Here is a 13,601-nt window from a genome sequence, read left to right as displayed (position 1 = left end):
GCCGCCCCCGGTCGGATAGAATAGATCGTGGCAGACCGTGGACCTTAAACACGTGGTCTATGAACAGTTTGGCGGTCTGTTCTGCCGTGGCCACCTTCGCACACGGAATGAAGTGTGCCATCTTGGTAAACATGTCCACCACCACAAGCACTGCCGTCTTTCCCCTCGAACTGGGCAGATCCGTGACAAAGTCCAGGGCCACCCGTTCCCACGGCTCAGACGGCGTCTGCAACGGTTCCAGCAATCCCGCCGGCGGTTTGTGCACTGACTTGGCCCTTTGGCAAGTGTCGCATCTCGAGACGTAATCCGCTACTTCCCCCCGCATCTTGGGCCACCAAAAGTCTCTGGTCACTAGTTCTACAGTCTTTTCTCTGCCAAAGTGCCCGGCAGTGGGGGCGTCGTGTAGCTGCTGCAGCACCCTTGCGCGGAGGTCATTCCCCGGCACGTAGAGTGCTCCCTTGCGGATGAGCAAACCGTCTCTGATCTGGAACTCGTCGTCCTTCACCGTGCCCTTGTGCACCTCCTCCATCTTGGCTAGCGCGAAGGGGTCCTCCTGCAACGCTCGACGTACGGCGTCCAGATCCACGGTCGCCGAGGCGCAAGCCCACGCTTCCGGTGCGAAAATGTGCTTGGCTGCCGACGGTGCCTCCTCCTCGAGGTATTGCGGCTTTCTGGACAAGGCATCCGCCATGATGTTGTTGTCACCCGGGATGTACTCTATCTTGAAGTCGAAGTCCGCGAAGAACTCTGCCCATCTAATGTGCCTCTGATTCAGGAACCTCGCCGTGCGCCAGTACTCTAGATTCTTGTGGTCCGTGCGGACCTGCACTGTGTGTCTGGCTCCGATAAGGAAGTGCCGCCACGCTTTGAACGCTGCATGGATGGCTAGCAACTCCCTGTCCCAGATGGTGTAATTCTGCTCCGACTTGCTGAGCTTCCTCGAGTAGAAGGCGCACGGCCTCCAGTCCCCCTGCTGGTCTTGTTGCAACAGTACAGCTCCCACGGCTCTGTCTGAGGCGTCCGTCTCTACCCTCATCGGTCTGCTGGGATTCACATGCAGCAGCTGCTCCTCGGAAGCGAAGAGACGCTTGAGTTTCTGAAAGGACTGCTCCGCTTCCTCCGTCCAGATAAACTTCTTCTTCTTGGAGCTGAGCGTGTCGGTGATGGCCGCCGTTTGCATAGCGAACCCCTTGATGAACTTGCGATAAAAGTTGGCAAAGCCGACAAACCGCTGGACTTCCTTCCTATTGCGCGGGCTTTTCCAGTCCAATACTGAGCGAACCTTGGCGCTGTCCATGGCGAGCCCCTTGTCCGACAGTTTATAGCCCAGGAAATCCACCTCCGTCACGTCGAACTGGCACTTCTCCAGCTTGGCGTACAGCCTGTGCTCCTTTAGTCTCCGCAGAACTTCCCTGACATCCATCTCGTGCGCTTCTCGCGACTCAGAAAATATCAGGATGTCGTCCAGGAAGCATACGCATTTCTTGTAAAGGAGTCCCGCCAACACGTGATGCATAAAGGCTTGAAAACAGTGAGAGCCATTTTGTAATCCGAAGGGCATAACTCTGTATTCGTAGGTGCCCAGTGGTGTGAACATGGCCGTCTTCCACTCGTCGCCCTCCCGCACACGAATCAGGTTGTACGCGCCTCGCAGATCCAACTTGGTGAAAACGCGTCCTTTCCTAACCGTCGCGAGCAGGTCGTCTATTTTGGGCATGGGGAAGGACGAGGGCTTGGTTTTCGAGTTCAAAATTCGAAAGTCAACTACAAGCCTCTTCTGGGGCGTGTCTCGCTTCTTCACAAAGAATACTGGGCTGCCCCCTACAGCTTTCGACTCCCGAATGAACCCGCGCTTCAAATTGTGGTCTATGAACTCCCTAAGTTCCTGCAGTTCGTCCTCAGACATGGAATACAGTTTCCCTGTTGGCAGCGTTGCCCCCGGCAGGAGATCAATCTTGCAGTCATAGGGTCTGTGGGGGGGCAGTTTGTCCGCCTCCTTCTCGCAGAAGACCTCCAAAAACTCCTTGTACTTGTTGGGCACCGCTTGCACCATGCCTAGGTGTAGCTGCGGTGCATCCTCTCGCCCCTCTCCTTCCTGGCAGGTCTGGATGCAGTGCGCTGCGCAGTAGGAAGAGCAGAAGGTCAATTGCCGCTGGTACCACGCTAATGCCGGACTGTGCCTATCCAGCCAACTCATGCCCAACACTATGGGCGTGTCCGACAATTGGGTGACGTTGAAGCTGATGACTTCTCGGTGATTCCCAATTTGCATCACCATAGGTGGTGTCTGCTGCACCACCTGCCCCCCTAGCAGTTCCCTGCCATCCACTGTGACCACGTTCAGGGGCAGTGTGGCTGGCAGTAGCGCTATGTTGTGTTGTTGAAGGAATTCCAGTGCGATAAAGTCCGCATTACTGCCAGAGTCAATCGTAATCGGCACTTCTAAAGTGAGACCACTGGGCAGCTGGAGCGATGCGGTGAGCTGCACCACTGGTTTGGGCGGGAGGGGATCCGTGGGCTTCAAAATCTCTGGGGACTTCTTTACTGACTCGCCTGGCTGGCCCCCAGTGCTTCCGTTTCCCTGCCGTGGTTCACTTTGCTGAGTTGCTCCCATTACTGTCATAGAAGCTGCAGTGTGCTTGTGGAGCCTCTGGGGACACTCTTTCGCCATGTGCTTCGAACTGTCACAGATGTAACACTTCCTGTTCCCTCTAGGCTGCTTTGTTTTGACTGCTCCCGGTGTTAAGGCTCTGGTGGCTGATTGAGCTCTAGCACCGCCGATCTCCATTGGCTCCTCCCCCCTTGCTTGCGGAGGCGTTGATTGCGCACGCGCGACATCCCTGGGCAAGAGGGAGGGCACTCTGGCTGGTGTGCGTCCCCAACGCCCTTCTCCTCTGTCCCAAGGGCGGTCCTCCAGCCTCACCCCCACTGCAAGCGATCTGTCCACCACTTCCTGGGTGCTTTTGGGTCTCTCCCCCCGCGCTATCTCATCCTTGATTTGGGGGTTCAATCCTTCCCAATAAAGATCTCTAACGGGGGGGGAATCCTTGTCCCACCCCAAGGCATTGACCAATGCAAAAAAGCGGGAGTGATACTGCCTCACGCTGGCTTTCCCTTGTCTCAGCTCAAATATGTCCTTACGGGCAATGTCAATGTCTATTTTCGATAGAAAGCAAGAATCCATCGCTTTAATGAATGCAGCTGAACTCTGGAGCGCTGGGTCCATATCTCTCCACAGATTGCGCAGACATGCTTTCGCGTCTCCATGCAAATGAGACAAGATAAACCCCACTTTTTCTTGCTCATCTCTAAACTCTTTCTCCAGCAGTTTCAGCGCAAACTGCACGTCTGCTCGGAAATTGGGGTACTGCTGCAAATTCCCATCAAAGTGAGATACAATGCTGCCTCCAGTCCTTCCCAACCCGATTCCCTCGGATCTGGAACCCGTTTGTGCCTGCTTAGTAAGCACTTCCAACCTGGCTTGGAGATCTCGGCATGCAGCAGCCGCTTCATCCTCTCTTTTCCTGGAGGCGATTATCTCTGCGCTGAGCTGCGTTACCGCTTCTCGCAGGGAAGCAATTTGCTCTTCAGTAGACATGTCGCTTGACTTTTGTGAGCTCCAAAGGCACCAGTCCTCTTTCCTCCTTGCTTCGCTCCCCACACGCCGCTTGAGTCAAAGAGAACTGATGAAAACTTCGGGAGATGGGACTTACTGTCAGAGACTGCCTCTAGGTCCCGGCTCACAAAGGACCAACGCTAGCCGGTAGAACGGAATAAAGTCTTTATTGAAGTATAGTTTCCATTTCCACATCTTAGCGTGCGTCTCTACGTCTATTCCCTAGATCGGCGAAGTCCCATCTGAATCTCCGCCTCCTGTACACCAGTTCAAGACCCTAGCCTTGCTCCACCTTTTGCGTCTCTCCTTTCGCCTCTGGGTCCTACCACCCCCCGGGGTTCCTTCCTTCCTGGATGCCTCGGATGCGGACCCTTCGGATTCCTCCCCCTCCCTTCGGCGGGCTTTAGGACCTGGCTCCCTTTCCGGGCTGCTCATTGCGCCTCCCTCTGGTACATTTGAACTTGGCGCGCGCGCGCTGTCTCCGACCCTCCTCTCTACCGTTTCCTCGCTCTCTGACGCAGGCGTGGCTGCTGCCGGAGAGCTGCCTGTCGCTGGTGTCTGGAACTCCTCCCCCCTGCTGCTCTCTGGTGGAGTAGCTGGTCCGGATTTCCAGCTGCTGCTCTCTGAATCCCCTCTGGTCCCTTCTTCCTGGGGTGCCCCTCTTGGTAACCCCCCAGCTCTGCCCACGGGAGCCCCTTTCTGTGAATCCTCCGATTCGCTGGACAGACTTAGAGATCTCGGACGGCTATCATCGCTAACCTCTCCTTCCGATTCCTCGCCATCCGTTCCCTCTGCTCCTGAACCCCTGACACCAAATATTTCACTTTTTTAACCACAGTTAACCCTGTCTCATTCTGGAACCTTTCCTTTTCTATCTGTGTCAAATTTTTCTCCAAAACCTTTGTCTTAGACTTATTCAGTTTAAATCCTGCCATTTGACCAAACTCTTGAATTATTTCCAAAACTCTTTTCGTGCTAGCTTCTGGCTCTTGCAATGTAAGTACTAAGTCATCTGCAAATGCTCTCAGTTTATATTGTTTAGCTCCGACCTGAATCCCTTTAACCAACTGGTCCCTCCTAATCATATTAAGCAAAACCTCCAGGACCGATATAAAAAGTAATGGGGAGATAGGGCACCCCTGACGTGTCCCTTTTTCAATCTTGAACTCTTCTGTAACCACATTATTTACAATTAGTTTGGCTTTCTGTTCAGAATATATTGCACCTATACCATTCTCAAACCCTTGGCCTACCCCCATCCCCCGGAGGTTCTTCAACATAAAACTCCAAGAAATGTTGTCAAAGGCTTTCTCGGCATCCACAAATATCAAAACAGCTTTAGTGTTTATGTTCACTTCCAGCTTTTCCAAAATGTCAATTATATTCCTTACATTGTCCGACAAATGCCTTTTCGGAAGAAAGCCCGCTTGGTCCCCATGAATCTCCTCCATCAAAACTCTTTTCAGTCTTTTTGCTAAAATATCAGCAAAGATTTTGTAATCCACATTCAATAACGAGATGGGTCGGTAGTTTTTAAGTTGGGTCTTTTCAGTCTCTGTCTTTGGTATAAGTGTAATGTAGGCCTCTCTCCACGTATCGGGTGCCCTTTTCCCCTCCATAATCTCATTGCAGACTTCCTTCAAAGGTTGTATCAACCCTTCCTTCAAAACTTTGTAGTATTTGGAAGTCAGTCCATCCGGTCCAGGGGATTTGCCCAGCGTCATGCCTTGAATGGCATCTTCTATTTCTTGTGCTGATATCTCCTGGTTCAATATTATCTTACTTTCTTGCGAAACCTTTTTCAGCCCATTTTCCTCGAGGAACTGTTGTATGTCCCTTTCTTTTTGCGGCCCTTGTGTGTAAAGTTGTCTAAAGTAGTTCTGAAAACAATTCCTAATTTCCGCTGGGTTGCTTATGTTTTTTCCTTCCACTTCTATATTTGTTACCGTGTTGAGTTTTTGTCTCTTCTTTATTTGCCGTATTTGCGGATTTTCTCGACGGCGATCGTGCCAATTGCAGAAATCCATCCGCCAGGGGTGCCAGCGCCGCTGTGCTGATCTGCCCAGGGGGGGAGATTTTGTTACCCCCCCTAGGCATGACACCTGGCGTGGACCGCCCCCTGCCCCACCTTGTGATGCCCCTGCTTGTCCCCCCCCCCTCAGCCTTTGCTCCATCCTTCTCATCCACAGTTGCCAACTGAGCATGTTTTCAATGCAACAGCTGCCTCCGCCTTCGGCCGCGATTTCTGCCTTGCGGGGGGTTGGGCTGGATGACCGCTGGGGGTGCCAACGCTACCAGTCTATGACTCTCAATTGGCAGCACAGCCAGGCCAGGGTCTGTCCATCCATGTTGTGTGTCAGGGGTGTCAGTGTCAAAATGGAGACCTTGCCGTTTTTGAAACTCGCTCTTGGCGACTGATGATGGTTCTTCCCTGCCCAGCTCACGGCACCCCCAGCCCCGTTTTGTCTTCCCATTTTTAAAAAGCACACATTAATCTCCCCATGTCTGCCTTTGGCCAGTCGCCATGTGCAGAGTCCTTATTTCAGTTGGGTGCTTTTTTCTGGTTTTGCGCAAATGTACCTGTTTCTCCATGGGACGTGGGTGGCTCTGTGGGTTAAACCACAGAGCCTAGGACTTGCCGATCAGAAGGTTGGCGGTTCGAATCCCCGCGGTGGGGTGAGCTCCCGTTGCTCAGTCCCTGCTCCTGCCAACCTAGCAGTTCGAAAGCACACCAAAAAGTGCAAGTAGATAAATAGGTACCACTATATGGGGTTGCAGTGCTCATCTCGCTTTACTGGCCGAGGGAGCTGGCGTACAGCTTCCAGGTCATGTGGCCAGCATGACTAAGCCGCTTCTGGCAAACCAGAGCAGCACACGGAAATGCCGTTTACCTTCCCACCTGGGTGGTACCTATTTATCTACTTGCACTTATATGTGCTTTCAAACTGCTAGGTTGGCAGGAGCAGGGACCGAGCAACGGGAACTCACCCCGTCACTGGGATTTGAACTGCCGACCTTCTGATTGGCAAGTCCTAGGCTCTGTGGTTTAACCCACAGCACCACCTGCGTCCCTATGCCTGGTTTAGTCCTCTATAAATGCCATCTAGGTTGGTGCCCCCCCCGTTTCCTGTGGGAGGGAGTTCCACCGTTTAACGCACTGTGTGTAGAAGCACTTTCTTTTCTTTGTCCTGAATCTTTCAACCTCCCCCTTCCTTGGGGGTTCCCTGGGCGTCTCTGGGTGCGTCTGCGCATGCGTATATTTCCGCGCCTGAGGCCCCTTTGCCCCCCCCAGGAGACGCGCATCCGAGCCACAGAGAAGGACCCCAAGAACCAACTGCACACCATGTCCGTGACGAACCGCTATGGGGGGGAGGAGGTGACCCACACGCTGCTGGCCGAGTCCCGCTCCGAGACGCAGCGCTGGATGGAAGCCTTCTGGCAGCACTTTTACGACATGAGTGAGTGGGGGGGGAGAGACGGGGTGTGTGGAAACACGGGGGGGGGGGCAACACTGCCCTCTCTTGCTCGGCCCTCCCGCTGCATCCTTGTCCCGCCTCACAAGGGGGTCGTGGCAGGCAAGGGAGGCGAGGGAGAAGCTGAGCTGGACCGTAGAGGCCCCAATCCAGCCACACACACCCCCCGTGCTAGGGAGGTTTGCTCCTGGAGGAGGCTCTTGAGAAGCCCCTGCCCTTCCCAGGAGATGGGGGGGCTAAAGAAGGACAGCTGCAACCCCAATCCAGCGGTTCTCTACCTGTGGGTCCCCAGATGTTGTTGGACTACAACTCCCATCATCCCTGAGCTCTGGCCTTGCTAGCCAGGGGCGATGGGAGTTGTAGTTCAACAACACAGGTTGAGAAAGGCTGCCATGGGTGGGCAACCTAAGGCCTGGGGGCTGGATCCGGCCCAATCACCTTCTAAATCCGGTCCACGGACAGTCCCAGAATGAGCGTGTTTTTACATGAGAAGAATGTGTCGTTTTATTTAAAATGCATCTTGGGTTATTTGTGGGGCATAGGAATTCGTTCTTTTCCCCCCTTCAAAATATAGTCCGGCCCCCCACAAGGTCTGAGGGACAGTGGACCGGCCCCCTGCTGAAAAAGTTTGCTGACCCCTGGCCTAAGACCTGGGTCGGCCAGAGGGGATCCTGTCCTCTGGTGCGTGTGGGGAGACCACTAGGGGGCAGCACAGCACCCCCTGCCTGCCCCACAGATAGCCAGCAAAGTGGGAGGGGGTCCCTGGCATGTGAGCCAACTCATTGGGGCTGAGGTTCCTTCAGCCCCCCCTTAAAGTATTTGAGCAGCAGCCCCCCAAAGTTGATGGTGATAGTGAACGGGCGCCGTGTCTTGTGATCCATTATGTGGGGTGGGGCTTAACTATTTCGCCCCCCCCCCCCCGACAATCTTCTTTCCCCCCCCCAGGCCAGTGGAAGCACTGCTGCGATGAGCTCATGAAGGTGGAGGTCCCCTCCCCACGGCGCCCCATGGCCCTCCTGCAGAAGCAAGGCTCCCTCTACCACGAGATGGGTGAGTCTCCAGAGAAGGGGGTCCGCAGAAGCGGGGAGGGTTGGGGGGCTGAAGGGAACAGAGGGGGCTCTCGGGGGTGGGCTGGTGGCTTAGGGCCCCCCTGAACTCACAGTGGGGAGGCGAGAGGGTCTCACCTCCTTCTGCCCTTTTCTTTCTGCCTGTCTCTGGGGCTCTGTCTTGCCCCCCGGTTTCTGTGGGGCCTGCCCCACACCTTGCTTGCGCCCAGATGTATCCGTGTCTGTAACTCTCTGCTCTCCTCCTGCTCTCTCTTTGCATGTCTCCCCTTCTCTTCCTCTTCTTCTCTGTCCTGTCCCCGACCCCTTACCCCCACCCCCAGCTCTCCCTGGCCCAGGGGGGCCGCCCCCCAACTGCGAGGGGCTGCTGTTGCAGGACAACGCTGTCTCTGCCGAGATTCGAGCTCTCCTCTCCTCGTATTACAGCGACAGGTGACGTAACCCCCACCCAAAGCTGGACGGGGGGGAGGGGTCCCCTGGGTTCCCAAAATGGGGGGGGGCTGGCTGGCAGGGAGGTAGGTAGGTAGAGGGGGAAGGAGGCAGGAGTACCCTTTGTGTAGAGGGGGGGGGCAGGGGAGGCGCCGCCAGAGCCCCTGGGATCTCCCACTGACAGGGAAGGGGGCTGGCGGGGGCTGTGGGCAGTTGGACCCAGTGGGCGCCTCCATTTATGTGTATGTTGTAAACCAAAATTGTCCTTTTCCCTTATGGGGTATCCAAGAACCCATATAGAGTCCTTACGTGGGTTCCCTATTGGTAGGAGAAAATAACAGAGGCCAAGCAGAGAATATTGAGAAGCAAAGCAGCTCGTAAGCCTGATCTTTATTGATCTGTTGCAACAGGGTCCTCACTCCCCACATGCAGGAGGGAGGAAGATGTGCCTGCCCTTATATAGACATTTTAAATTCCCTCCCTGGAGTCCAAGACTACCCCTCCATACATCATACATACATCATAGAAGGGGTGTAACCTAAGACTACCCCCAGATACATCATACCTACATCACAGAAAAGGCGGTCTACAGCAGAAATCTGAGTGCTTTGTTTATCTCCTGTCTGCCAGGTTACCTGTTGAATGGTCACTTGACTGGATTGCCTGGGGAGCCTGGCCACTCTTTTGTAATGATCAATACTTAGTTCCTGAGCCAGGTCACAGGCTCACACCCTATTCAAACACAGGATTTGTGAAGAAAAAGACAATGGGGAGGCTTTTTCATTTTTCTTTGACCTTGCAGAGAAAACATTTGGTCAGTTTGGGAATCAAAATGGTTTCAGGTCTTCCTGTGCTGATCTATGTATGTGCTTGGTTGGTACACTTATGAACATTTAACATACCATATTTTTCGCTCCATAGGGCGCACCGGACCATAGGGCACACCTAGTTTTTAGGGGGGGAAATAAAGGGGGGAAATTTTATTCCCCCCTCCCCAGCTCCAAAGAGCAAAGAAGCCAAGACAGCGAGTGGGATCCATCTTGCTGGCTGTCTTGGCTTCCTCTTTAGCCGCGCGCAACCTCTCCAGCCGGCAGAAGCCAAGGCAGCCCGTGTATATTTTGGAATTCCTCAGCTATGCAGAGAGGGTGCCAGAGAGGTGAAAAGGGAAGGTGGAAAATAGTCACGCCGTGGGCAAACCTTCCTTATTGTGGCCAAGTTCTTCCAACGCTCAAGGTCATTTAGGCGCTGACAAATTGGATTGTTGGCTTTACTAAAACGCAAAGTGAGTAGCTGTTGTGGGGATAAACCACAAGAGTGAAGTTTTCGATAGACAGTTTTAATCCAGGCACTCCTGTGACAATTTTGCACCACCAGGGATATTAAACCAGGGGTGATCTGAGTTAGGTGAAGCCAATACAGTAGACGCTCAGGTTGCGAACGTGATCCTTGCAGGAGGCGCATATTCAACAGCTGAAACCCGGAAGTAACCCGTTCCTGTACTTCTGGGTTTTGGTGGTCCGTGGCGCTGTGGGTTAAACCACAGAGCCTAGGACTTGCCGATCAGAAGGTCGGCGGTTCGAATCCCCGCAACGGGGTGAGCTCCCGTTGCTCAGTCCCAGCTCCTGCCAACCTAGCAGTTCGAAAGCAAGTGCAAGTAGATAAATAGGTACCGCTCCAGCGGGAAGGTAAACAGCGTTTCCGTGCGCTGCTCTGGTTCGCCAGAAGCGGCTGAGTCCTGCTGGCCACATGACCCTGAAGCTGTACACCGGCTCCCTCGGCCAATAAAGCGAGATGAGTGCCGCAAACCCAGAGTCGGCCACGACTGGACCCAATGGTCAGGGGTCCCTTTACCTTTACTAACCTGAAAAAACGCAACCTGAAGCATCTGTAACCCGAGGCGTGACTGTAGCTAAACTCCTGCCAAATTCCATCTGGTCCCAGTAGCCCCAGTAGGCTCCAGATGTTCCTTGCTTTGGGGCGCGGCTTCCCTTGGGAGGCGCATGGAAAGGGACTCTGGGGCTCTGCCACTCTGGGGGTCCTTTGCAACGGCCCCTCCACTAATCTCCCCCCGCCCTATTTTTCTCCCCAGCTATTGAGCCGGCGGACGACATTGAGGCCGTGACGGAGATCCTGGCCCGGCGCTTTTCTGGCCTGGGCCCCCCGCCCTGGCTGTCCCTCCTGGAAGGGTCATCGTGCAGCGCGGCGTCCGACAGCGACAGCGTCTCCAGCGCCAGCCCGTGCCCCCCGCCGCGCCCCCCCTGGGGCCGGCCCCGCACCCTCTCCCTGGACGCCAAGCTCAGCACCCTGAAAGGACGCTCGGGGCGCCCGCCGGGGCCGCCTCCGCCCCCCAGGGCCAGGGGCCCCTCCGGCTCCAGCTCCTCCAGCAGCAGCAGCGGCAGCCCCACTCCGGAGCCCGAGCGCCCCCCTCGGCCCCACGGCCGGCCCCAGTTTGACCCCCGCTTGTGGCTGCAGTCCCAGGTCTGAGGAGGGAGGGCGCTGGGGCCTCCAGAGGTCCGCTGGACTGGAAGCGGGACTGCAGGAGGACGGAGCAGAGGGCCTGATGTGGGGCCAGCACCCCACATGCTCCAGTCCCCCTCCCTGCCACCCTCTAACAAGCCATCAGGGCCCTCTCCTCACTTCTGGACCAGCTGCCCCCCACTTGGGGGGCACAGCCTGTAGGGAGCGCTCTTATGCCCCAATTCCCAATGGGGGGGCTGGCTGTGTAACCGTCCTGACCCACAAGTCTCCTCTTCAGCAGGGGAGAAAACGCACCTTTTTCCTTTGAGAAACTGGAACAATTTGGGGTGGGGAAATAAACGTAAAAGCAGGGGGGGGGGTCCGGTTGGCATCTCCCCCGCCAGAAGCAGGAGCTCATTCGTATTGGTTCCTTTGTGCAAGCCGCCCCCCAATTTCACCACCCCCAGCGGTGGCCCCAAAGATCAACCCCCGCCTACCTTGCCCTCCGACAGCCCCCCATTTTTCTAACGCTCCCCCTGAGTTTCAGGGATATGTGCCAATTCAGGAGGGGAGGGGCGGTGCTTGCTGCCAAGTAGGCAGGCGTGACCCCCCCTCCGCATCTGTGGGGCGGGGGGCAAACCTGCCTGTTCCTTTAATATGCATTAAAATGTATTTAACGATTCCTTTGTCAATGCGAGAGGTGGGGTCTGGACTGTGTGTGTATGGCTGTGTATATATATTGGGGGGGGCTTCAAAAGAGGCTGGATGGCTTTGGTGCCAGGTGTCCCCCAAAATTATCCATCTTCATTCTGCTTCCTTCCAATGCTGAGGCCTTGGTAGACTTCATATCCCTGCAAAAATTGGGGTAGAGCTGTTTGACATTTTCCCCCTCCCGCAAATAAACATAAGTATTTTCTTGGGGGTTTTCTCAGGGGAGCTTTCTGGGGGTCCCCCAAGCGCCACCGCAGAGGCCCACCACTAGCTACTGCTAGCCCCACATCTCTGAAATTACACAAAACAAACGAAATACCGTGAAAATCCCCGAAACAAGAAGTAATCGACTATAGACTTAAACTAAAAAACAAAAATCAAAAAGTTTAAGGAAAAAATTAGAGAAACCTAGAACTGAACAAAGCCTTAACGGGATGCCGGCTGCAAACCTCGTTTCACTGAACTATTCAGTTTCCTCCGAAGGAAATAGAGAAATCATAAACCTTAACTGATTTTAAACAAACTCAAGAGCAGGGCGGAAATGCTCCCCTGGGTTTACAAAAATGGTTTGAAAACCTAAATGGCAAGTTTTAGACATAGCCCTATTTAAAGAAAGCCAAGCAGTAAGTAATAAGGAGTTGAAGACTCGGCTGTGAAAACTCTAGTATTGCCTTTACAAAAAGGTTTAAAAAAAACTTTCAAAGGAATAGGAGATAAGCTATTTTAGGTTTTAAACAAACTTGAGAACGGGGCTCAAATGCTCCTTTGGTCTAGATGTCACTGCTGATGTTGAAGACTGATGAGCTTTCTGGTGGTCCCCAAAGCGCCACCGCAGAGGCCGGGGGAGATACTGCTAGCCCCCCATCTCTGGGCTTGGGGACCCCTGGCTCCCTCCTTCCAGTGAGGTGTGCTGGGGGAGGCTGAGTATTCAGAGGTGGGTCTGTCATGTTCCCCCAGCAGCATGGAGGGCTGGCAGACCCCTAAGTAGCGAGGGAGAGAGCAGAGCAAGCCTTTGTCTTCTGCCCAGCAGGACTTTGGTCATCTCTGAGCCAGGGCAGCCTGCTCTGACTCTGCAGCTTTTTGTAGAATGGTAGAGTTGGAAGGGGGACCCACGGCCATCTAGTCCAACCCCCGCAAGGCAGGAACCTTTTGCCCAGTGCGGGACTCAAACCCACGACCTTAAGATGAAGAGTCTCATGGTCTACCGACCGAGCCCTCCAGCTGCCGCCTGCCTGCAACCCTTTATTTATTCATTTTCAGAGAATCACAGAAGAGTAGAGTTGAGGGGGACCCCAAGGGTCATCTAGTCCAACCCCCACAAGGCAGGAATCTCATCTCAAGCATCCCTGACAGGTGACCACCCAACCTCTGCTTAAAAACCTCCAAGGAAGGTGAGATCACCGCCTCTTGTGGACATCAGTTCCACTGTCAAACTGCTCTTCCTGCTGTTGAGTCAGAAACATTTATTGTACAGTATTTTTTGCTCCATAAGACGCACTTTTTTCTTCCTAAAAAATAAGGGGAAATGTCTGTGCGTCTTAAGGAGCGAAAGTGCAGTCCCTGCAGCCAAATTGCCCAGGGGCAAAAAACAGATTGTGCTTTTTTTTTTTTTTGAAAGAGGGAAGGGGGTGTTGAAACAAAGCCGCTGATCAGCAAGCGATCGGGAGTGAGATAAGGGACACTAGAGATAAAGGAGGCTGCCTGGGAGGGGGGAGGTAAAAGCCCATGGATCCTTAGGAATTTTGCATTGGGTCACCCCAAATTCACTATCAGATCACATAGCATGTCCATGGCTATAGCCTGCACCAAAAAAATCACGCATCTACTGTTTCCTGGAGCTGCAATGGTGCA

General features: G+C 54.2%; 1 protein-coding gene across 7 annotated transcripts in view; it reads left to right on the top strand.

Moving 5' to 3' along the window:
• Window positions 1-11,719, top strand: part of RTKN (rhotekin) — a gene marked incomplete at its 3' end in the record, with an annotated part of 55,557 nt that extends 43,838 nt beyond the window's left edge. For 4 of the 7 annotated variants that reach the window (XM_083571382.1, XM_083571379.1, XM_083571380.1 and 1 more), the window contains 3 exons: window positions 6,909-7,074; window positions 8,035-8,139; window positions 10,672-11,719. In XM_083571382.1, coding sequence (XP_083427508.1) covers window positions 6,909-7,074; window positions 8,035-8,139; window positions 10,672-11,066 — 666 coding nt within the window. Of the gene's footprint in view, window positions 1-6,908; window positions 7,075-8,034; window positions 8,140-8,476; window positions 8,590-10,671 lie in introns of those variants that run through there. The other 3 variants (XM_083571383.1, XM_083571385.1, XM_083571384.1) reach the window with 2 other exon arrangements.
• Between the last annotated feature and the right edge of the window lie 1,882 nt (window positions 11,720-13,601).

Source organism: Podarcis filfolensis (assembly GCF_964270895.1).
Source record: "Podarcis filfolensis genome assembly, chromosome: 9".
Taxonomy (NCBI): Eukaryota; Metazoa; Chordata; class Lepidosauria; order Squamata; family Lacertidae; genus Podarcis; species Podarcis filfolensis.
The sequence above is the reverse complement of the archived record's forward strand: the minus strand, read 5'-3'. Positions and strand labels throughout refer to the sequence as shown.